At 55.5% G+C, this 24210-nt stretch overlaps 1 protein-coding gene across 2 annotated transcripts; it reads left to right on the forward strand.

Annotated features, from left to right (window-relative positions):
* The first annotated feature begins 3207 nt into the window (after positions 1-3207).
* On the forward strand, positions 3208-24120 carry LOC132378753 (sorting nexin-24-like). Of its 2 annotated transcripts, XM_059945890.1 has the most exons (7): positions 3210-3482; positions 6304-6387; positions 11605-11709; positions 13221-13312; positions 22525-22557; positions 23016-23074; positions 23874-24120. In XM_059945890.1, exons 1-7 carry the CDS (start codon positions 3303-3305, stop codon positions 24029-24031), a joined length of 711 nt encoding a protein of 236 aa, XP_059801873.1. In that variant the 5' UTR covers positions 3210-3302; the 3' UTR covers positions 24032-24120. The 2 variants fall into 2 exon arrangements, with proteins under 2 accessions (XP_059801874.1, XP_059801873.1); XM_059945891.1 differs by lacking the exon at positions 22525-22557 and having other exon boundaries at positions 3208-3482.
* The last annotated feature ends 90 nt before the right edge of the window (positions 24121-24210 follow it).

Raw genomic sequence — 24210 nt, forward strand, 5'->3', positions numbered from 1 at the left:
GGACGTCAGCAAGACATTTGACAAGATCCACATGGGAGGGTGGTCAAGAAGGCTCAGTGGCTCAGTGTGCAGGATGAGGTAGTGAATTGTGGGAGAAACCAGAGAGTGGTAGTGGAGGATCGCCTCTCTAACTGAGATCGGGTCCTTTGTTGTTTGTCATCTACAATCTTGATGATAATCTTGATAACTGGATCAGCCAATTTACAGATGACACCAGGATTGGGGAGTAGTGGACAGTGAGGAAGACTGTACTGGCTTGCAGAGGGATCTGGATCAGTTGGGAAAATGGCAGATGGAATTTAATGCAGATAAGTGTCAGGTTTTGCACTTGGGTAGAGCCATTCAGGCAAAGTTTTACACAGTGAACACTGTGGCACTGAGGTGTGCGGTAGGACAAAGAGATTTGGAAATACAGGTGTATAATTTGTTGAAAGTGGCATCACTTTCAGATTGGGTCTTAAAGAAAGCTTTGGGCACATTGCCCGTTAATCAAAGTATTGAGTACAGAAGATGGGATGTTGTTTGAGTCGTTGGTGAGGCAGTATTGTGTGCAGTTTGGGTCAGCTACCTACGGGAAGGATGTAATCAAGGTTGAAAGAATGCAAAGAAAATTTACAAGGATGTTGCTGGGTCCGGAGGACCTGAGTTGTAAGGAAAGATTGATCAGGTAAAGACTTTATTCTTTCAAGTGTAGAAGATTGAGAGGAGATTTGATAGAGATGTACACAATGATGAGGGTAAATATAAGTAGGCATTTTCCCACTGAGCTTGGGTGGGACCACAACCAGAGGCCATGGGTTAAGGGTGAAAGATGAAAAGTTTGAGGGTAACTTCTTCACTCAGAGGGATGTGAGAGTGTGGAATGAGCTGTCAGCACAATTTCAAATTTTAGATAGGTACATGGATGGTAGGGATATGGGGGGCTCTGTTCCCGGAGCAGATCGATGGGAGTGGGCAGGTTAAATGGTTTTCAGCATGGACTAGATGGGGCGAAGGGCTTGTTTCCGTGCTGTACTTCTCTATGAAATGTCTAAAACCAAAGGGCATGCATTTAAGGCGAGAGGAGGTGTGAGGGACAGTTTTTTTTACACAGAATGGTGGGTGCCTGAAAAGCCGTTGCCTGGAGTGGTGGTGGGGGCAGATAACTTGGAGACGTTCAGATGAATGTGAGGAAAATGGAAGGGTATGTACTTTGTGTAAACTGAAATTAGGTTAATTGTCCATTTGACGAATAATTTAATTGATTCAGTACAACAGTGTGGGCCGAATGGCCTATTCCTGAGCTGTACTGTTCTATGTTCCACATCACGGGACAAATGTTGAATATTGTTGCTTTTACGGAACACTTTGGGATTTCCCCTTGTTCCCGTCTCTGTCCCCACAATCAGAGGGGAGGGGTGTGCCCCGGCTTAGAAACACCGAAAACCTGTAACACAATGCCGTGCGGAACATGTATTTACTTTAGAGAGTACACATAGCCCTCTATTTCTCTATGTCCCTATCCAGGAGTCTCTGTCGTCTCGGCCGCGGGCAGCCACGGTGCTCGTGAGTCGCAAAGAGAAACTGTGCGGACAGCTGCGGCCTGGCGTTACTCATCTCGTGTTTCTTGAACATAATACTTGCGTGATTTCCCAACCCGTTCTAAGTTGTGACCCCCGCTTCCCAAAGAACTGGGCTAAAGGTTCCAGCTTGGAGTTGAAAGTGAACTTTAATCTCCTACTGGAGAATGGTTCTTGTCAGAGGAGCTGATACGGAGTCTTGCCCAGCTGCTGTCTTTGATTTGCTCAGGGGACTTCAGATTATTGTCTTTCAACCGTACACCTGTATTCCGCTCAACAGCAACAACGCTCTCGACCACCTGTAACTCACAGACACAACACAAAGTAATATTATCACACATTAATTAACAAATAATCAGCTGCATTTACGACTGAAGTTTAAAACAATATAACGCAGCTGGTGCTTCATACGTGATGAGACGTGGTGCGGCTGGGAGTTCAGGCGGCTTACAGCCTGGTTTCCTACCCTAACAGGGTTGGATGGATGGGAGTGGTCACTGACAATGCTAAGGGCTCTGCTTACACAGGGCTCCTGATAAATATCTCGGATGAGAGACCCCGATGATCCCCCCAGCTGCCCTTTGTAGGGTTTGGCACTCAGCTGCCCTGCATTTCCCCTTCCAGATGGTGATACTGCTGGTCAGTGCCCCTGGAAAAATTAGATAGAATGGGGGGGGGGCGCTTCTGTGCTTTCTTGACGAAAGGTGGTTTTGAGGGACCAGGCGATGTCCACTCCCTCACACTTGGTGCTCCCAACTCTCCGCGGAGGAGCCGTTTATGTGTAGTGAGGAGTGGTCTGCCTGAACCTTCCAGAAGTCCATGACAATCTCTTTACTGGCCAGCGCTGTGCTCCACCTCGGTGACAGCGTCGTCGGACTTGGTGACAATATCATGGGGTCCGAGGCACGGGTACTGACCGCTTAACCAACAGCGACTTTGTGACCTGGGGCGAGGGTTGTGGGTTGGGTGCTCAGAGCTGCTTCCAACACCTCCGGTCCGGCGGGAGGTGCTGAAACGGTCTGTCCGGACACTGCAGCCGTCGGTTTCGAATCGGTCAGAACCCGGCGTGAGCCAGGGGTGATCCAGTGCTGGTCGAGGTTTCGCTCAAGTCCTTCCGCAACAGCAGGTTTAAATTACAGGGGGATCCCATGTAAGACAATGAAACAAAGGAGCAGAATGAGGTCATTCAGCCCATCCAGTCTGCTCCGCCATTTCATCATGGCTGCTTTATTTTCCCTCTCAACCTCATTCTCCTGCGCTCTCCCCGTAACCTTTGATATTCTGTGTAACCAAAAACCTACCAGCCTCCGCGCTAAATAAACTCAATGACCATGGCAGAAAGGGGCTCCTCTCTACTGACCCACTCCTGTCCTGCAACGTCTCAACTTTGTCGACGGCTCTCCGGAAGAGACTAGCCCCGTGTTCCCGGCAAGTGTCACAACACTGGCATCACCCAGTCTATTTTACCCTCTCATCCCCATTCCCCTGTAACCTTTGATACCCTGATTAATTTTTTAAAAAACTATCGACCTCCGCTTTAAATATACCCGAAGTGTTGGCCGCCACATCCATTTGTGGCGATGAATTCCACAGATTCACCAGCCCCTGGTTAAAGTAATTCCAGGAAAAGACGGGCGGCGGGCGCAGGGCGCAGGGTCTCTCGATCTCCCCGCTGTAGCTCCGTGACCGGCTTTACTCGGACCGAGCAGGGATCGACTTCAGGTCAGGTAGGAGGGGACTGCTATGGAGCTCGGGGGCGTGTCCAGATCTGGGACGGCGACCAGAGACGTGTTCGGGAGTAGTCCGGCTCCGGGGCTGCGCTGCTCGGCGGCACTTGTTGAACTGCGGGGACCGAAGATGATTGCGGTTCGGATCCCGTGGGTCGGACAGGAGGTGGCAGGAGACTCGGACAAGCTGCACACGGTGAGTGAGGAGGCGGCTCCAGGTGGGAGCCAGTCCGCGACAGAACCCGGTCGCCGTCCCGAACGGCTGGAGAATGGCGATTGTGGGACCGTCTGAAGTTAGCCCGGCTCCGTTTACACCGTCCACTGCTCCGACACCCGGAACGAGTGGAGATTTCCCGTGTGCTCGCCGACATCGTCCTATCGCGGATCTTCCCTTCGTCCCGACGGAGCTTCCCAAACACCCGGCATCGTCTCTGCGACTCGAAACCCTGAAACAGTTAAACTCACGAACAGGTTCTGGCGGTAACCCTTCACAGCTGGTGCCCCAACCAACGGGAGTTGATGGCATTTTCTGCCCTTCGTCGCTCTCCCTGCCCCGGACAGGGCTACAACCAGACCCCTTCCAAGTGAGGATTGTGTTATTAGAGGACCCCCCCCCCCTCTCCCTCCTACCCCGACACGTGTCACCACCGCTCCTCTTCCCCGTCCCTCTTCCCCCTTCCCCCTCCCAATTCCCTTCCTCCCTCTCACCCTCCCTTTCCTCCCGAGGGGTTTCACTTCCATCCCCTGAACTCTGAGGTCAGGAGACGCAGAGTCAGTACAGGCTGAGAGTCAAATTCATCCGCTCTGGGCGGCCGGTGATAGTGATCTGAGTACAGATATGTCACCATGCACAACGCCGAGATTCACTTTCTCGTGGACGTTTACAGGAACGTAAAGGAATAGAATAGAATTTATGAAATACCGACAATGTGCAAAATAAATACATTGTGCAAATAACTCAGAAAGTAAGAAGTACTGAAAAAATGAGTTGTAGAGACGTTGCACTGAGCCTGCAGATTGTGGAATCTGTTCAGGGTCGAGGTGACTGAAGTTATCCACACTGGTTCAGGAGCCGAATGGTTGAGGGGTGTTAACTGTTCCTGACCCTGGTGGTGTGGGGCCTGAGGCTCCTGTACCTCCTGCCTGATCATGAGGGTAATAACTGTACTGACCTTGGTGGTGTGGGGCCTGAGGCTCCTGTACCTCCTGCCTGATCATGAGGGTAATAACTGTACTGACCCTGGTGGTGTGGGTCCTGAGGCTCCTGTACCTCCTGCCTGATCATGAGGGTAATAACCGTACTGACCCTGGTGGTGTGGGTCCTGAGGCTCCTGTACCTCCTGCCAGATGATAAGGGTAATAACTGTACCTGACCCTGGTGGTGTGGGGCCTGAGGCTCCTGTACCTCCTGCCAGATGATGAGGGTAATAACTGTTCCTGACCCTGGTGGTGTGGGTCCTGAGGCTCCTGTACCTCCTGCCTGATCATGAGGGTAATAACTGTTCCTGACCCTGGTGGTGTGGGGCCTGAGGCTCCTGTACCTCCTGCCAGATGATGAGGGTAATAACTGTTCCTGACCCTGGTGGTGTGGGGCCTGAGGCTCCTGTACCTCCTGCCTGATCATGAGGGTAATAACTGTTCCTGACCCTGGTGGTGTGGGGCCTGAGGCTCCTGTACCTCCTGCCTGATCATGAGGGTAATAACTGTTCCTGACCCTGGTGGTGTGGGTCCTGAGGCTCCTGTACCTCCTGCCTGATCATGAGGGTAATAACTGTTCCTGACCCTGGTGGTGTGGGGCCTGAGGCTCCAGTACCTCCTGCCTGATCATGAGGGTAATAACTGTACTGACCCTGGTGGTGTGGGTCCTGAGGCTCCTGTACCTCCTGCCAGATCATGAGGGTAATAACTGTACTGACCCTGGTGGTGTGGGTCCTGAGGCTCCAGTACCTCCTGCCTGATCATGAGGGTAATAACTGTACTGACCCTGGTGGTGTGGGTCCTGAGGCTCCAGTACCTCCTGCCTGATCATGAGGGTAATAACTGTTCCTGACCCTGGTGGTGTGGGTCCTGAGGCTCCTGTACCTCCTGCCAGATGATGAGGGTAATAACTGTTCCTGACCCTGGTGGTGTGGGTCCTGAGGCTCCTGTACCTCCTGCCTGATCATGAGGGTAATAACTGTTCCTGACCCTGGTGGTGTGGGGCCTGAGGCTCCTGTACCTCCTGCCTGATCATGAGGGTAATAACTGTACTGACCCTGGTGGTGTGGGTCCTGAGGCTCCTGTACCTCCTGCCAGATGATGAGGGTAATAACTGTACTGACCCTGGTGGTGTGGGGCCTGAGGCTCCTGTACCTCCTGCCTGATGATGAGGGGTAATAACTGTACCTGACCCTGGTGGTGTGGGTCCTGAGGCTCCTGTACCTCCTGCCTGATGATAAGGGTAATAACTGTACTGACCCTGGTGGTGTGGGGCCTGAGGCTCCTGTACCTCCTGCCTGATCATGAGGGTAATAACTGTACTGACCCTGGTGGTGTGGGGCCTGAGGCTCCTGTACCTCCTGCCAGATGATGAGGGTAATAACTGTTCCTGACCCTGGTGGTGTGGGTCCTGAGGCTCCTGTACCTCCTGCCTGATGGTTGAGGGGTAATAACTGTACCTGACCCTGGTGGTGTGGGTCCTGAGGCTCCTGTACCTCCTGCCTGATGATAAGGGTAATAACTGTACTGACCCTGGTGGTGTGGGTCCTGAGGCTCCTGTACCTCCTGCCTGATGATAAGGGTAATAACTGTACTGACCCTGGTGGTGTGGGGCCTGAGGCTCCTGTACCTCCTGAGAGATGGTAGCTCAGATGTGAATCTTGAACGGGATCACCTGTCGGGCAGAAGAGCCTTTTTTCTAACAGTCTGACTGTGAGTGACGGTTAGACAGGGGTCGGCAGTGTCTGGGGGGGACAGGAAACGGAGGATGGGTCAGCGATGGGGTTAGGGTCATGACCTCTCACGTTCTGTTCCGGCAGGTCTTCCGGGTGGAGGTTGTGACCAATGGGAGGAAACATTTGGTGGACCGGAGGCACCGAGACTTTCAAGCTCTGCACAAGAAGGTGAGTTCATGATCCTGTGATCCGTAACACTCCTGCAGACCCGCATCACACTTCGGGAGTGTGTGCTGGGACAGTGTGGAGGGAGATTCACTCTGGGTCTGACATTGGGAGTGTGTGATGGGACAGTGTGGAGGGAGATTCACTCTGGGTCTAACGCCGAGAGTGTGTGATGGGACAGTGTGGAGGGAGATTCACTCTGGGTCTAACGCTGAGAGTGTGTGCTGGGACAGTGTGGAGGGAGATTCACTCTGGGTCTGACCTGAGAGTGTGTGCTGGGACAGTGTGGAGGGAGTTTCACTCTGGGTCTAACGCCAGGAGTGTGTGCTGGGACAGTGTGGAGGGAGATTCACTCTGGGTCTAACGCCGGGAGTGTGTGCTGGGACAGTGTGGAGGGAGATTCACTCTGGGTCTAACGCTGAGAGTGTGTGCTGGGATAGTGTGGAGGGAGATTCACTCTGGGTCTGACCTGAGAGTGTGTGCTGGGACAGTGTGGAGGGAGTTTCACTCTGGGTCTGACTCCAGGAGTGTGTGCTGGGACAGTGTGGAGGGAGATTCACTCTGGGTCTGACATTGGGAGTGTGTGCTGGGACAGTGTGGAGGGAGATTCACTCTGGGTCTGACCTGGGAGTGTGTGCTGGGACAGTGTGGAGGGAGATTCACTCTGGGTCTGACTCCAGGAGTGTGTGATGGAACAGTGTGGAGGGAGATTCACTCTGGGTCTGACCTGAGAGTGTGCGATGGGACAGTGTGGAGGGAGATTCACTCTGGGTCTGACTCCAGGAGTGTGTGATGGAACAGTGTGGAGGGAGATTCACTCTGGGTCTGACCTGAGAGTGTGTGCTGGGACAGTGTGGAGGGAGATTCACTCTGGGTCTGACCTGAGAGTGTGTGATGGGACAGTGTGGAGGGAGATTCACTCTGGGTCTAACGCCGGGAGTGTGTGCTGGGACAGTGTGGAGGGAGTTTCACTCTGGGTCTAATGCCGGGAGTGTGTGCTGGGACAGTGTGGAGGGAGATTCACTCTGGGTCTGACCTGAGAGTGTGTGCTGGGACAGTGTGGAGGGAGTTTCACTCTGGGTCTGACCTGAGAGTGTGTGCTGGGACAGTGTGGAGGGAGATTCACTCTGGGTCTAACCTGAGAGTGTGTGCTGGGACAGTGTGGAGGGAGTTTCACTCTGGGTCTGACCTGAGAGTGTGTGCTGGGACAGTGTGGAGGGAGTTTCACTCTGGGTCTAACGCCGGGAGTGTGTGATGGGACAGTGTGGAGGGAGATTCACTCTGGGTCTGACCTGAGAGTGTGTGCTGGGACAGTGTGGAGGGAGTTTCACTCTGGGTCTGACCTGAGAGTGTGTGATGGGACAGTGTGGAGGGAGATTCACTCTGGGTCTGACCTGAGAGTGTGTGATGGGACAGTGTGGAGGGAGATTCACTCTGGGTCTGACCTGAGAGTGTGTGATGGGACAGTGTGGAGGGAGATTCACTCTGGGTCTGACCTGACAGTGTGTGCTGGGACAGTGTGGAGGGAGTTTCACTCTGGGTCTGACCTGAGAGTGTGTGATGGGACAGTGTGGAGGGAGATTCACTCTGGGTCTGACCTGAGAGTGTGTGATGGGACAGTGTGGAGGGAGATTCACTCTGGGTCTGACCTGAGAGTGTGTGATGGGACAGTGTGGAGGGAGATTCACTCTGGGTCTGACCTGAGAGTGTGTGATGGGACAGTGTGGAGGGAGATTCACTCTGGGTCTGACCTGAGAGTGTGTGCTGGGACAGTGTGGAGGGAGTTTCACTCTGGGTCTGACATTGGGAGTGTGTGCTGGGACAGTGTGGAGGGAGATTCACTCTGGGTCTGACCTGAGAGTGTGTGCTGGGACAGTGTGGAGGGAGATTCACTCTGGGTCTGACCTGAGAGTGTGTGATGGGACAGTGTGGAGGGAGATTCACTCTGGGTCTGACCTGAGAGTGTGTGCTGGGACAGTGTGGAGGGAGATTCACTCTGGGTCTAACGCCGGGAGTGTGTGCTGGGACAGTGTGGAGGGAGATTCACTCTGGGTCTAACGCCGGGAGTGTGTGCTGGGACAGTGTGGAGGGAGATTCACTCTGGGTCTGACCTGAGAGTGTGTGCTGGGACAGTGTGGAGGGAGATTCACTCTGGGTCTGACCTGAGAGTGTGTGATGGGACAGTGTGGAGGGAGATTCACTCTGGGTCTGACCTGAGAGTGTGTGCTGGGACAGTGTGGAGGGAGATTCACTCTGGGTCTGACCTGAGAGTGTGTGCTGGGACAGTGTGGAGGGAGTTTCACTTTGGGTCTAACGCCGGGAGTGTGTGATGGGACAGTGTGGAGGGAGATTCACTCTGGGTCTGACATTGGGAGTGTGTGATGGGACAGTGTGGAGGGAGATTCACTCTGGGTCTGACCTGAGAGTGTGTGCTGGGACAGTGTGGAGGGAGATTCACTCTGGGTCTGACCTGAGAGTGTGTGCTGGGACAGTGTGGAGGGAGTTTCACTCTGTGTCTGACCCCGGGAGTGTGTGCTGGGACAGTGTGGAGGGAGATTCACTCTGGGTCTGACATTGGGAGTGTGTGATGGGACAGTGTGGAGGGAGATTCACTCTGGGTCTAACCCTGGGAGTATGTGATGGGACAGTGTGGAGGGAGATTCACTCTGGGTCTAACGCCGGGACTGTGTGCTGGGACAGTGTGGAGGGAGTTTCACTCTGGGTCTAACGCCGGGAGTGTGTGCTGGGACAGTGTGGAGGGAGTTTCACTCTGGGTCTGACTCCAGGAGTGTGTGATGGAACAGTGTGGAGGGAGATTCACTCTGGGTCTGACTCCAGGAGTGTGTGCTGGGACAGTGTGGAGGGAGTTTCTCTCTGGGTCTGACTCCAGGAATGTGTGCTGGGACAGTGTGGAGGGAGATTCACTCTGGGTCTGACTCCAGGAGTGTGTGATGAGACAGTGTGGAGGGAGATTCACTCTGGGTCTGACTCCAAGAGTGTGTGCTGGGACAGTGTGGAGGGAGATTCTCTCTGGGCCTGACCCTGGGAGTGCGTGATGGGACAGTGTGGAGGGTGATCCACTCTTGGTCTGACTCCAGGAGTGTGTGATGGGACAGTGTGGAGGGAGATTCACTCTGGGTCTGACTCCAGGAGTGTGTAATGGGACAGTGTGGAGGGAGATTCACTCTGGGTCTGACTCCAGGAGTGTATGCTGGGACAGTGTGGAGGGAGATTCACTCTGGTTCTGACCCTGGGAGTGTGTGATGGGACAGTGTGGAGGGAGATTCACTCTGGGTCTGACTCCAGGAGTGTGTGATGGGACAGTGTGGAAGGACATTCACTCTGGGTCTGACCCCAAGAGTGTGTAATGGGACAGTGTGGAGGGAGATTCACTCTGCGCCTGACTCCAGGAGTGTGTGATGGGACAGTGTGGAGGGAGTTTCACTCTGTGTCTGACCCTGGCTGTGTGTGATGGGACAGTGTGGAGGGAGTTTCACTCTGGGTCTGACCCTGGGAGTGAGTAACTTGATGGTGTGGAGTGAGATTCACTCTGTGTCTGACCCTGGGTGTGTGTGATGGGAGCTTCACTCTGTGTTTGACCCCTATCCCTGCCTGGGGTTGTATTTAAAATGAAGGCACTTCCTTCGCACTGACTGTCAGGGTGGGAACCCCGTGAGTGATGATGTTTTTGTTGAGCTGATTGTACCCTGAGATTGTAGTCAGACCAGAGTGCCCCTCCTGTATGTAGTTGTCATGGTGAGTGGGAGTTGGTGATGAGCAGGGAATGTCTGGACGTCCAGGACTAATTGCAGCCCTGTGATGTAACTACACTCATATTACTGGTTCACTCGAATGCAGAGACCGACATTAAACTGAAGCATATGACTGGTGACCCGGTGACACACAGTCCAGTGTGAACTGGCTGCTGATACAACAGCTGAGCCACTGCTTTCTTTATTTAGAGATTCAGTGGGATAAGATGCCCATCTGGCTCTTTGAGTTGCACCACCCAGCGACACCCAATAACCTGACTTAACCCTCACCTAATCGTGGAACAATTTACAATGAACAATTCACCTATTCGCTACGTCTTTTGACTGTGGGAGGAAACCAGAGCACCTGGAGAAACCCACGCTTTCCGGGGGGAAGTCTCTATAGATGGCACCAGAATTAAACTCTGAACTCCATAATGCCCCGAGCTGTAATAGTGTTACACAAATCCCATACATGAAGGACAGGAGGATGAGGGGAGGAGCAATCAGAGTCGCAGCAAAGCCTTTAATGAATCCTTTGCTTCATTGTTCACCAGTGAGAGAGGTGCCTCAATGAATATAAGGGCAGCATAGAGCAGACTAACATGTCATGGTAGAAAGAGGCAATGCTAGGTGCATCCAGATAGATAAGCCCCCAGGGCCAGACAGAATGTGTCCTACAAATGAGGTTACAGATTGTTGAGGCATTGAAGATGATCTTTGCTTCCTCCCTGGCCAGAGGATTAGAGATTGACAGATGTTGATCTGTTGTTCAAGAAAGTTCGAGCTCAAGTTGAATTGTCACTCAACCATACATGGATGCCCATGAAAACAGCCAAATGGAACAGTGTTGTGCCGGGGCCAAGGTATAAACCAGACTACCAACAGTCACACACAGTAAAGGGCTCATCTAGCACACATAACATGGCGAGCACATCAGTAAAATACAGTGACAAAAGACTTAGTCCCTGAGTCCATGAATGTTGCAGTCAAACACAAAACATCTTGTCTTCTGCTGAGTGAACTCGAGGGGGCAGCACCAACTCCGGAGGATCGCACTCTGCCTGGACATCTGGCTCTGATGCCAGCCTGGATGGCTTCAAACTGGGTGACACTGGTTTGAGTCCTAATCCTCACTTCGACTCAATATGACTGTGAATTGGACTTGCAGCATTTCACACAACCAACAAGGTCTTGTGATCACAAGAGAAGTGACTAAGGCACTTACAATAGGGATAACCCTGGGAATTATAGACCAATGAGAGGATTCTTAGATACTGGATTTCTGAGTATTTGGAGAAGCATAGTCTGATCAGGGACAGTCAGTATGCTTCGTGAGGGGTAGGTCATGCCTCTCGAATCACATTGAGTTTTTTGATGTGGTTGTAGATGAAGTGTATTCTGTCGAGGTTAGTGACTAATAGGGTTCTGCAGAGACCCAGGTTAACCCTCACTCCTGTTCCAACAGCTGAAGAAGACGATGAAGCCCCCAGACTTCCCGTTGAAGCGAGGCTTAAACCGTGGACCCAAGGCTTTGGAACAAAGGAGGAGTGGTCTTGAGGTCTACCTGCAGGTGGGGATGGAGCGTCTCTGGGTGGTGGGGAACCTTACTGAGGGTAGGGAGTCATTCAGAGGAAAGAGACATTGCTGACATGGTCATGGGAGGAGAGTGGCAGTGGTTTATCAAATAAAATGGGGGGTTCTTATTGGAGGTCCCCAGACACAAGGTTCCTCCCCTCCCTCTTTTCACCAGGGGCATGGGGTGGGGAGTGTTGGGAGGGTGGAGGCTGGTCACAGACCCTGGAGGACCTTGTGTGTACCATCTGTACAGGTGTGTAAAACGCCACAGGAGCAGAATTAGACCATTGGGCCCATTGTCTGCCCTGCTGTTCCACAGCTGATTTATCATCACTCTCAACTCCATTCTCTTTCCTTCTCCCTGTAACCTTTGGCACCCTATCAACCTCTGCTTTAAACGTACCCAATGACTTGGCCTGTGGTAACAAATTCCACAGATTTGTCACTTTCTGGTTTCTCCTCTCTGTTCTGGATGGCCATCCCTCATTTCTGAGGCTGTGCCCTCTGGTCCGTGACTCACCCACTTTAGAAACACCCTCTCCAAATACACTCTATCTTGGCCTCTCAATATTTGATTGAATGAGATCCTCCTACCCCCATCCATTCTCCTAGGCTCCAGCAAGTACAGGCCCAAAGCTATCAGCTATTCCTCGTATATTAACCCTTTCATTCCTAGAATTATTCTTTTGAACCTCGTCTGAACCCTCTCCAATGCCAGCACATGCTTTCTTATATAAGGGGCCCAAAACTGATCACAATACTCAAGTGAGATCTAAGCAATGTCTTACAAAGCCTCAGCATTACATCCTAGTTGTTATATTCTAGTCCTCTCGAAATGAATCTTAACATTGCGTTTGCCTTCCTCAACCTGCAAGTTAACAAGTGCAGAACCTGGAGCAGTTCCTCAGGTTCTTGTCACCCTCCTGCCCTCACATCCCTCATCTCCAGTCACCTGGGTGGGATCAGGCAGGGGAAACTCCTGCTCAGTCTCCGTTCACAGACACCAGCTGTGGGCTGTCAGGGGTCCCAGCATCCCCACTGCTGAGGGTATCTGGGCCTACGTGTCCCTGGAGAGAGAGAGAGAGAGAGAGAACCAGTGGGCAATACAGGGGCTCTGCTTGTCCTGTTCCGGCTCGGGGATGTAAGGAAATTGTGAGGGGAGAGTGCAGATAGAAATCTTGGGGATGAAGTGAAGTGAGGGGTGGTCAAGAGGCAGGAGGCTGAGTGGCTGTTGGAGCGATGGAGCCTGACTCTGCCTCAACACTAACCTCTCGCTCTTTCGTTTCCTTCCTCCCTCACATCTACTTCTCCTACCCCACCACTCTCTATCACTCGTTCCTTCCCCTTTCCCCACCTCTACTGCCTTCCCACCCCTCTCCTTCCACTTCACACCTTCCTCTACTTCATTCCCCCCCATTCCTTCCTCCACACCATCACCAGCCCTCACCCTTCCCCATTCACTAGTTTACACATCCCCACCCTCACTCATTCTTCTCACCACAATAGACCCTTTGCAACAATCAGCTGATTTCCCAGGAGATCCGAGACTTCCTCAACATCAAACACGTCCCGTCTGGGAAGCCCCCACGCTGCCTTAGGTAAGACAGCACTCAACCTGCACCCCTGTACGCTGCCTGGTCTGTGTGTGGGGGGGGTCAGTGTAAATGTCAGGTTGTTCACTGGTGATGAGAGCTGGGATTGGATACTGGAAGGGGGGGGTGACATGTGGGAGGTTGTGTATGGTTGTTGGGAAGGTGCGATAACTGCAGCAACCATGGTGGAAAAAGTCCAGAATGAGAGAACATGTGCAAAGCCTGTGGAGAGGTGACAGTGGTGTGTCAGGGAGATAGGGACTGGGGTGACAGTGGTGTGTCAGGGAGATAGGGACTGGGGTGACAGTGGTGTGTCAGGGGGACAGGGACAGGGGTGACAGTGAGGTCTCAGGGAGACAGGGACAGGGGTGACAGTGAGGTCTCAGGGAGACAGGGACCGGGGTGACAGTGGGGTCTCAGGGAGACAGGGACCGGGGTGACAGTGGGCTCTCAGGGAGACAGGGACAGGGGTGACAGTGGTGTGTCAGGGAGACAGGGACCGGGGTGACAGTGGGGTCTCAGGGAGACAGGGACCGGGGTGACAGTGGGGTCTCAGGGAGACAGGGACCGGGGTGACAGTGGGGACTCGGAGACAGGGACAGGGGTGACAGTGGTGTGTCAGGGAGACAGGGACCGGGGTGACAGTGGTGTGTCAGGGAGACAGGGACAGGGGTGACAGTGGTGTGTCAGGGAGACAGGGACCGGGGTGACAGTGGTGTGTCAGTGAGACAGGGACCGGGGTGACAGTGGGGACTCGGAGACAGGGACAGGGGTGACAGTGGTGTGTCAGGGAGACGGGTGACAGTGATGTCTCAGGGAGACAGGGACCGGGGTGACAGTGGTGTGTCAGGGAGACAGCGACCGGGGTGACAGTGGTGTGTCAGGGAGACGGGTGACAGTGGTGTGTCAGGGGGACGGGTGACAGTGGTGTGTCAGGGGGACGGGTGACAGTGGTGTGTCAGGGAGACAGGTGACAGTGAGGTCTCAGGGAGACAGGGACCGGGGTGACAGTGGTGTGTCAGGGAGACAGGGACCGGGGTGACAGTGGGGTGTCAGGGGGACGGGTGACAGTGGTGTGTCAGGGAGACAGGGACCGGGGTGACAGTGGTGTGTCAGGGAGACAGGGACCGGGGTGACAGTGGGGTGTCAGGGGGACGGGTGACAGTGGTGTGTCAGGGAGACAGGGACCGGGGTGATAGTGGTGTGTCAGGGAGACAGGGACCGGGGTGACAGTGAGGTCTCAGGGAGACAGGGACCGGGGTGACAGTGGTGTGTCAGGGAGACAGGGACCGGGGTGACAGTGAGGTCTCAGGGAGACAGGGACAGGGGTGACAGTGGTGTGTCAGGGGGACGGGTGACAGTGGTGTGTCGGAGACAGGGACCGGAGTGACAGTGGGGACTCGGAGACAGGGACCGGGGTGACAGTGGGGTCTCAGGGAGACAGGGACCGGGGTGACAGTGGGGTGTCAGAGAGACAGGGACCGGGGTGACAGTGGTGTGTCAGGGAGACAGGGACCGGGGTGACAGTGGGGTGTCAGGGAGACAGGGACCGGGGTGACAGTGGGGTGTCAGGGAGACAGGGACCGGGGTGAGAGTGGGGTGTCAGGGAGACAGGGACCGGGGTGACAGTGGTGTGTCAGGGAGACAGGGACAGGGGTGACAGTGGGGTGTCAGGGAGACAGGGACCGGGGTGAGAGTGGGGTGTCAGGGAGACAGGGACCGGGTTGAGAGTGGGGTGTCGGGGGGGGGGGGGGTGACAGTGGGGTGTCAGGACCGGGGTGACAAGTGGGGTGTCAGGACCGGGGTGACAGTGGGGTGTCAGGGGGACGGGTGACAGTGGTGTGTCAGGGAGACGGGTGACAGTGGGGTGTCAGGACCGGGGTGACAGTGGGGTGTCAGGGAGACAGGGACCGGGGTGACAGTGGTGTGTCAGGGGGACAGGGACCGGGGTGAGAGTGGGGTGTCAGGGAGACAGGGACCGGGGTGAGAGTGGGGTGTCAGGGGGACGGGTGACAGTGGTGTGTCAGGGAGACAGGGACAGGGGTGACAGTGGGGACTCGGAGACAGGGACAGGGGTGACAGTGGTGTGTCAGGGGGACGGGTGACAGTGGTGTGTCAGGGAGACAGGGACCGGGGTGACAGTGGGGTGTCAGGGAGACAGGGACCGGGGTGACAGTGGTGTGTCAGGGAGACAGGGACAGGGGTGACAGTGGTGTGTCAGGGAGACAGGGACCGGGGTGACAGTGGTGTGTCAGGGAGATAGGGACAGGGGTGACAGTGATGTCTCAGGGAGACAGGGACAGGGGTGACAGTGGGGCGTCAGGGAGACAGGGACCGGGGTGACAGTGATGTCTCAGGGAGACAGGGACAGGGGTGACAGTGGTGTGTCAGGGAGATGGGGACCGGGGTGACAGTGGGGACTCGGAGACAGGGACCGGGGTGACAGTGATGTCTCAGGGAGACAGGGACAGGGGTGACAGTGGGGTGTCAGGGAGACAGGGACCGGGGTGACAGTGATGTCTCAGGGAGACAGGGACAGGGGTGACAGTGGTGTGTCAGGGAGATAGGGACCGGGGTGACAGTGGCGACTCGGAGACAGGGACCGGGGTGACAGTGGGGTCTCAGGGAGACAGGGACCGGGGTGACAGTGATGTGTCAGGGGGACAGGGACCGGGGTGACAGTGGCGACTCGGAGACAGGGACCGGGGTGACAGTGGGGTCTCAGGGAGACAGGGACCGGGGTGACAGTGAGGTCTCAGGGAGACAGGGACCGGGGTGACAGTGGTGTGTCAGGGAGACAGGGACCGGGGTGACAGTGGGGTCTCAGGGAGACAGGGACAGGGGTGACAGTGGTGTGTCAGGGAGACAGGGACAGGGGTGACAGTGGGGTGTCAGGGAGACAGGGACCGGGGTGACAGTGGGGTCTCAGGGAGACAGGGCAGGAGTGACAGTGGGGTCTCAGGGAGACAGGGACCGGGGTGACAGTGATGTCTCAGGGAGACAGGGACAGGGGTGACAGTGGTGTGTCAGGGAGATAGGGACCGGGGTGACAGTGGGGACTCGGAGACAGGGACCGGGGTGACAGTGGGGTCTCAGGGAGACAGGGACCGGGGTGACAGTGAGGTCTCAGGGAGACAGGGACCGGGGTGACAGTGGTGTGTCAGGGAGACAGGGACAGGGGAGACAGTGGGGTGTCAGGGAGACAGGGACCGGGGTGACAGTGGGGTCTCAGGGAGACAGGGCAGGGGTGACAGTGGGGTCTCAGGGAGACAGGGACCGGGGTGACAGTGGGGTCACAGGGAGACATGGCAGGGGTGACAGTGGGGTGTCAGGACCGGGGTGACAGTGGGGTGTCAGGGAGACAGGGCAGGGGTGACAGTGGGGTGTCAGGGAGACAGGGACAGGGGTGACAGTGGGGTCTCAGGGGGACAGGGGTGACAGTGGGGTCTCCGGGAGACAGGGACAGGGAGGACAGTGAGGTCTCAGGGAGACAGGGACCGGGGTGACAGTGAGGTCTCAGGGACACAAGGAGGGGAGTGACAGTGGGGTCTCAGGGAGACAGGGAGGGGAGTGACAGTGGGGTCTCAGGGAGACAGGGAGGGGAGTGACAGTGGGGTCTCAGGGAGACAGGGACCGGGGTGACAGTGGGGTCTCAGGGAGACAGGGACCGGGGTGACAGTGGGGTCTCAGGGAGACAGGGAGGGGAGTGACAGTGGGGTCTCAGAGAGACAGGGACAGGGGTGACAGTGGGGTCTCAGGTGGACAGGGGTGACAGTGGGGTCTCAGGGAGACAGGGACCGGGGTGACAGTGATGTCTCAGGGAGACAGGGACAGGGGTGACAGTGGGGTGTCAGGGAGACAGGGACCGGGGTGACAGTGATGTCTCAGGGAGACAGGGACAGGGGTGACAGTGGGGTGTCAGGGAGACAGGGACCGGGGTGACAGTGGGGTCTCAGGGAGACAGGGCAGGGGTGACAGTGGGGTCTCAGGGAGACAGGGACCGGGGTGACAGTGATGTCTCAGGGAGACAGGGACAGGGGTGACAGTGGTGTGTCAGGGAGACAGGGACCGGGGTGACAGTGATGTCTCAGGGAGACAGGGACCGGTGTGACAGTGGGGACTCGGAGACAGGGACCGGGGTGACAGTGGGGTCTCAGGGAGACCGGGACCGGGGTGACAGTGGGGTCTCAGGGAGACAGGGACCGGGGTGACAGTGGGGTCTCAGGGAGACAGGGACAGGGGTGACTGTGGGGATTCAGGGAGACAGGGACCGGGGTGACAGTGAGGGAGACAGGGACCGGGGTGACAGTGGGGTGTCAAGGAGACAGGGACTGGGGTGACAGTGAGGTCTCATGGTGACAGAGACCGGGGTGACAGTGGAGACTCAGGGAGACAAGGACCAGCGTGACAGTGGGGTCTCAGGGAGACAGTGACCGGGGTGACAGTGGGGTCTCAGGGAGACAGTGACCGGGGTGACAGTGGGGTCTCAGGGAGACAGGGACAGGGAGGACAGTGGGGTGTCAGGGATACAGGGACCAGCGTGACAGTGGGGTCTCAGGGAGACAGGGACCAGCGTGACAGTGGGGTCTCAGGGAGACAGTGACCGGGGTGACAGTGGGGTCTCAGGGAGACAGGGACAGGGAGGACAGTGGGGTGTCAGGGATACAGGGACCGGTGTGACAGTGAGGTCTCAGGGAGACAGGGACCAGGGTGACAGTGGGATGTCAGGGAGACAGGGACCGGAGTGACAGTGGGGTCTCAGGGAGACAGGGACCGGAGTGACAGTGGGGTCTCAGGGAGACAGGGACCGGGGTGACAGTGGGGTCTCAGGGAGACAGTGACCGGGGTGACAGTGGGGACTCGGAGACAGGGACAGGGGTGACAGTGGTGTGTCAGGGAGACAGGGACTGGGGTGTCAGTGGGGTGTCAGGGAGACAGGGACCGGGGTATCAGTGGGGTGACAGGGAGACAGGAACCGGGGTGACAGTGATGTCTCAGGGAGACAGGGACAGGGGTGACAGTGGGGTGTCAGGGAGACAGGGACCGGGGTGACAGTGGGGTCTCAGGGAGACAGGGCAGGGGTGACAGTGGGGTGTCAGGGAGACAGGGACCGGGGTGACACTGGGGTCTCAGGGAGACAGGGACAGGGGTGACTGTGGGGACTCAGGGAGACAGGGACCGGGATGACAGTGAGGGAGACAGGGACCAGGGTGACAGTGGGGTGTCAAGGAGACAGGGACTGGGGTGACAGTGGGGTCTCATGGTGACAGAGACCGGGGTGACAGTGGAGACTCAGGGAGACAGGGACCGGAGTGATAGTGAGGTCTCAGGGAGACAGGGACCAGCGTGACAGTGGGGTGTCAGGGAGACAGGGACCGGGGTGACAGTGGGGTGTCAGGGAGACAGGGACTGGGGTGACAGTGAGGTCTCAGGGAGACAGGGACAGGGGTGACAGTGATGTGTCACTGAGACAGGGACTGGGGTGACAGTGGGGTCTCAGGGAGACTGGGACTGGGGTGACAGTAAAGTCTCAGGGAGACAGAGACAGGGGTGACAGTGAGGTGTCAGGGAGACAGGGACAGGGGTGACAGTGAGGTCTCATGGTGACAGAGACCGGGGTGACAGTGGAGACTCAGGGAGACAGGGACAGGAGTGATAGTGAGGTCTCAGGGAGACAGGGACCAGCGTGACAGTGGGGTGTCAGGGAGACAGTGACCGGGGTGACAGTGGGGTCTCAGGGAGACAGGGACAGGGAGGACAGTGAGGTGTCAGGGAGACAGGGACCGGGGTGACAGTGGAGACTCAGGGAGACAGGGACCGGAGTGACATTGAAGTCTCAGGGAGACAGGGACAGGGAGGACAGTGAGGTGTCAGGGAGACAGGGACCGGAGTGACAGTGAGGTCTCAGGGAGACAGGGACCGGAGTGACAGTGGGGTCTCAGGGAGACAGGGACAGGGGTGACAGTGGGATGTCAGGGAGACAGGGACCGGGGTGACAGTGGAGACTCAGGGAGACAGGGACCGGAGTGACATTGAAGTCTCAGGGAGACAGGGACAGGGAGGACAGTGAGGTCTCAGGGAGACAGGGACCAGGGTGACAGTGGGGTCTCAGGGAGACAGGGACAGGGGTGAGTGTGGGGTGTCAGGGAGACAGGGAGGGGGTGACAGTGATGTGTCAGGGAGACAGGGACCGGGGTGAATGTGGGGTGTCAGGGAGACAGGGACAGGAGTGACAGTGGTGTGTCAGGGAGACAGGGACCGGAGTGACAGTGGGATGTCAGGGAGACAGGGACCGGAGTGACAGTGGGGTCTCAGGGAGACAGGGACCGGGGTGACAGTGGGGTGTCAGGGAGACAGGGACCGGGGTGACAGTGATGTGTCAGGGAGACAGGGACAGGGGTGACAGTGAGGTCTCAGGGAGACAGGGACCGGGGTGACAGTGGGGTGTCAGGGAGACAGGGACAGGGGTGACAGTGAGGTCTCAGGGAGACAGGGACCGGCGTGACAGTGTGGTGTCAGGGAGACAGGGACCGGGGTGACAGTGAGGTCTCAGGGAGACAGTGACCAGCGTGACAGTGGGGTGTCAGGGAGACAGGGACCGGGGTGACAGTGATGTGTCAGGGAGACAGGGACCGGGGTGACAGTGGGGTGTCAGGGAGACAGGGCAGGGGTGACAGTGGGGTGTCAGGGGGACCGGGACCGGGGTGACAGTGGGGTGTCAGGGAGACAGGGACCGGGGTGACAGTGAGGGAGACAGGGACCGGAGTGACAGTGGGGTCTCAGGGAGACAGGGACCGGGGTGACAGTGGGGTGTCAGGGAGACAGGGACCGGGGTGACAGTGAGGTCTCAGGGAGACAGGGACTGGGGTAAAAGTGTGGTGTCAGGGAGACAGGGACCGGGGTGACAGTGTGGTGTCAGGGAGACAGTGACCGGTGTGACAGTGTGGTGTCAGGGAGACAGGGACCGGGGTGACAGTGGGGTCACAGGGAGACAGTGACCGGGGTGACAGTGTGGTGTCAGGGAGACAGGGACCGGGGTGACAGTGGGGTGTCAGGGAGACAGTGACCGGGGTGACAGTGTGGTGTCAGGGAGACAGTGACCGGGGTGACAGTGGGGTCACAGGGAGACAGTGACCGGGGTGACAGTGGGGTCTCAGGGAGGCAGTGACCGGGGTGACAGTGGGGTGTCAGGGATACAGTGACTGGGGTGACGGTGGGGTGTTAGGGAGACAGGGACCGTGGTGATAGTGGTGTGTCAGGGAGACAGGGACCGGGGTGACAGTGTGGTGTCAGGGAGACAGGGACTGGGGTGACAGTGGGGTCTCAGGGAGGCAGTGACCGGGGTGACAGTGGGGTCTCAGGGAGACAGGGACCGGAGTGACAGTGGTGTGTCAGGGAGACAGGGACCGGGGTGACAGTGGGCTCTCAGGGATGATCCTAAGATCACAGGGAGACTGAGGAACGGGGATGATGTTGTGATCTCAGGGATGAAATAGCAGAGGTGCTTAATGAATACTTTGTTTCAATATTCACTATGGAAAAGGATCCTGGTGGTATTATTGATGACTTGCAGTTGATTGAAAAACTTGAGCATGTTGATACTGTATGAAGAAAGAAGATGTACTGGATCTTTTGGAAAACATCAAATTGGATAAGTTACCAGAATCGAACAGGATGTACCCCAGGCTACTGTGGGAAGCGAGGGAGAAGATTGTTGAGCCTCTGGCGATGATCTTTTCATCATCAATGTGGTCGGCTGATGTTCCAGAGGATTGGAGGGTTGAAGATGTTGTTCCGTTATTCAAGAAATACCTCAGGAAATTATAGACCAGTGAGTCTTGCCTCAATGTTGATGGAGAAGTTCCTAAGAGGCAGGATTTATGAACATTTGGAGAGGTATAATATGATTAGGAATAGTCAGCATAGCTTTGTTAAGGGCAGGTCGTGCCTTATGAACATGATTGAATTTTTTGAGGATGTGATTTGAGGATGCACATTGATGAAGGAAGAGCAGTAGATGTAGTGTATATGGATTTCAGCAAGGCATTTGATAAGGTACCCCATGCAAGGCTTATTGAGAAAGTAAGGAGGCATGGGATCCAAAGGGACGTTGCTTTGTGGATCCAGAACTGTCTTGCCCACAGAAGGCAAAGAGTGGTTGTAGACGGGTCATATTCTGCATGGAGGTTGGTCACCCGTGGAGTGACTCAGGGATCAGTTCTGGGACCCTTACACTTCGTGATTTTTATAAATGGAAGTGGAGGGATGGGTTAGTAAGATTGCTGATGACACAAAGGTCGGAGGTGTTGTGGATAGTGTGAAGGGTTGTCAGAGGTTACAGCGGAACATTGATAGGATGCAAAATTGGGCTGAGAAGTGGCAGATGGAGTTCAACCCAGGTAAGTGTGAAGTGGTTCATTTTGGTAGGTCAGGTATGATGGCCGAATATAGTATTAATGGTAAGACTCTTGGCAGTGTGGAGGATCAGAGGGATTTTGGGGTCTGAGTCCATAGGATGCTCAAAGCAGCTGTGCAGGTTGACACTGTGGTTAAGAAGGCATACGGTGTATTGGCCTTCATCAACCGTGGAATTGAATTTAGGAGCCGAGAGGTAATGTTGCAGCTACATAGGACTCTGGTCAGACCCCACTTGGAGTATTGTGCTCAGTTCTGGTTTCCTCACTACAGGAAGGATGTGGAAACCATAGAAAGGGTGCAGAGGAGATTTACAAGGATGTTGGGGAGCATATATTATGAGAATAGGTTGAGTGAACACAGCCTTTTCTCCTTGGAGTGACAGGGGATGAGAGGTGACCTGATTGAGGTGTATAAGGTGATGTGGATGATATTGATCATGTGGATAGTCAAGAGGATTTTTCCCAGGACTGAAATGGTTGCCACAAGAGGACACAGGATTAAGGTGCTGGGGAGTAGGTACAGAGGAGATGTCAGGGGTAAGTTCTTTACTCATAGAGTGGTGAGTGTGTGGAATGGGCTGCCGGCAACAGTGGTGGAGGCGGATACGTGAGGGTCTTTTAAGAGACTTTTAGATAGGTACATGGAGCTTAGAAAAATAGAGGGCCATAGGTGAGCCTAGTAATTTCTAAGGAAGGGACATATTCAGCAGAGCTTTGTGGGCCAAGGAGCCTGTATTCTGCTGTAGGTTTTCTATGTTTCTGTGATGGCATGATCTCAGCTGCTGTCATTGTTGGTTCTAGTGCCCTGCAAGAGTCGGAGTTACGAAGCAACAGGTGAGTAGTTACACTGCACTGTCCCTGCTCGGGTATCTCCGACACCGGTGCCTTCTTCCACCGTGCCATCCCCTCAGACTCGCATTGACCAAGTCCAGTCTTGTGTTACTTGGTGCAGAACAGGACCTTCTGGTCCGTCCAGCAATTCCCCAATTTAACACCAGGACAACTTACGTGCGAACTAACCTACTAACCAGTTGGTCTTGGGACCGTGGCAGGAATCTGGAGCACCCAATAGAAACCAGAAGACAAAGTTCAATTCCTCAGCGGCTGTTGGGATTTTATTATCAACTCTTGATGCCCTGAGCACTCATAGTGTCATGTCTACTACTACGTTATCATGGTGCCTCAAACTTCTCAAGACACACCCATGCTGTTTTGCCTCGCACCCTGACCTAGTGAGTGGGGCGGGGGGGGAAAGGGAGTCTGACACTGAGCCCCCCCATTTCTGGTTTCAGGTTTTGTCGCCAGGTGGTCACCTTCACCAAGGATTCCTTCGGCCTGTCGGCGGACACAGGTGAGGGATGTGGTGTGGCAGGGAGCTGGAGAAGTCAGGGAGAAGCGCGGGGACAGACATGGAGGGGTTTGGGGGTGGAAAGGGCAAGTACTCCCGCTCTGGTGCCAACTCAGCAGGCGGGTATTGGTTTAATCAAGTCGATAGGCTGCCAAAGTTCTCTGTCCTGGATCAGTTAGAAGGTTGATTGGACCTTTGGCTTCCACCTTCACGTCTTCCAAGCGAAGATCCTTCTTCTAGCAGGGATGAGGGCTTTGCAGCTTCTGTTGGAATTATTGTAGTGTTGTGGTTACTAGCCCCATGTCCAACCGTCCTCCTTTCCCAGCTGTGCTTGGGACCATTCATGGCAGTTCAGCAGTTTATACCAGTGGTGTCCCACAAGTGAGTGTCTGGGGAAGGGCCAGACACATTTCAAGGTTGGGAGCCTAGGGAGGAACCAGACATGTCCTGGAGGTACCAGAATTACCTTCCCCCCCCCCCCCCCCGCAGTGGAACCGAGCCACTCATTCTGGGTGGGGTTGTGGGGTTCAGTCTCGGCTGAACTCTGCCATGGCTGGTCCTAAACCAGGCTGCAAAAGGAGTAGGATTGGGCAGGGCACCAGCAACCCCATCCTGTAAAAACCCAGAGCTACAGAAACGCCACCAGAACTTGTAAAGACTGTATTTCTGGAGAGGAAGGAGCTTCACCTCAATGACTTCTTCTGTGACACTAGGGGTGAGGGGTTTAAAATACACTTAAGGTGCGGCTGGGAGACGACACCAGGCTTTCTGAACTGTCTCACTGTTTGCTCTCAATTTTCAGATACGCTGCCAAACATGGTGGTGGTGGGCGTTCTGCAAGGACTGTATGTGACCGAGTCCCTCTCTGAGCTGTGGCCCAACCCCAGCCCTGCTGACAATGATAGTCTCCATGCAGAGCCTTGCCTGAGACTAGCACCAGCAAGTACCGCTGATTATTAAAGCATCCCGTGAACCCATCACCACAGCGTCTGTCCTCCACTGGGCTGGGAGGTGGAAGTGGTTCTGATGTTGCTGTAACCCCGCTATAATGAATGTGTTAGGGGAACAGGTGTATATGTGTGTGTGCCATGGTAGAGTAATGAGGAGATTGGGGAGGGGTGGTGTGATAATTATGCTGC

Source organism: Hypanus sabinus, chromosome 21 (assembly GCF_030144855.1).
Source record: "Hypanus sabinus isolate sHypSab1 chromosome 21, sHypSab1.hap1, whole genome shotgun sequence".
Lineage (NCBI taxonomy): Eukaryota > Metazoa > Chordata > Chondrichthyes > Myliobatiformes > Dasyatidae > Hypanus > Hypanus sabinus.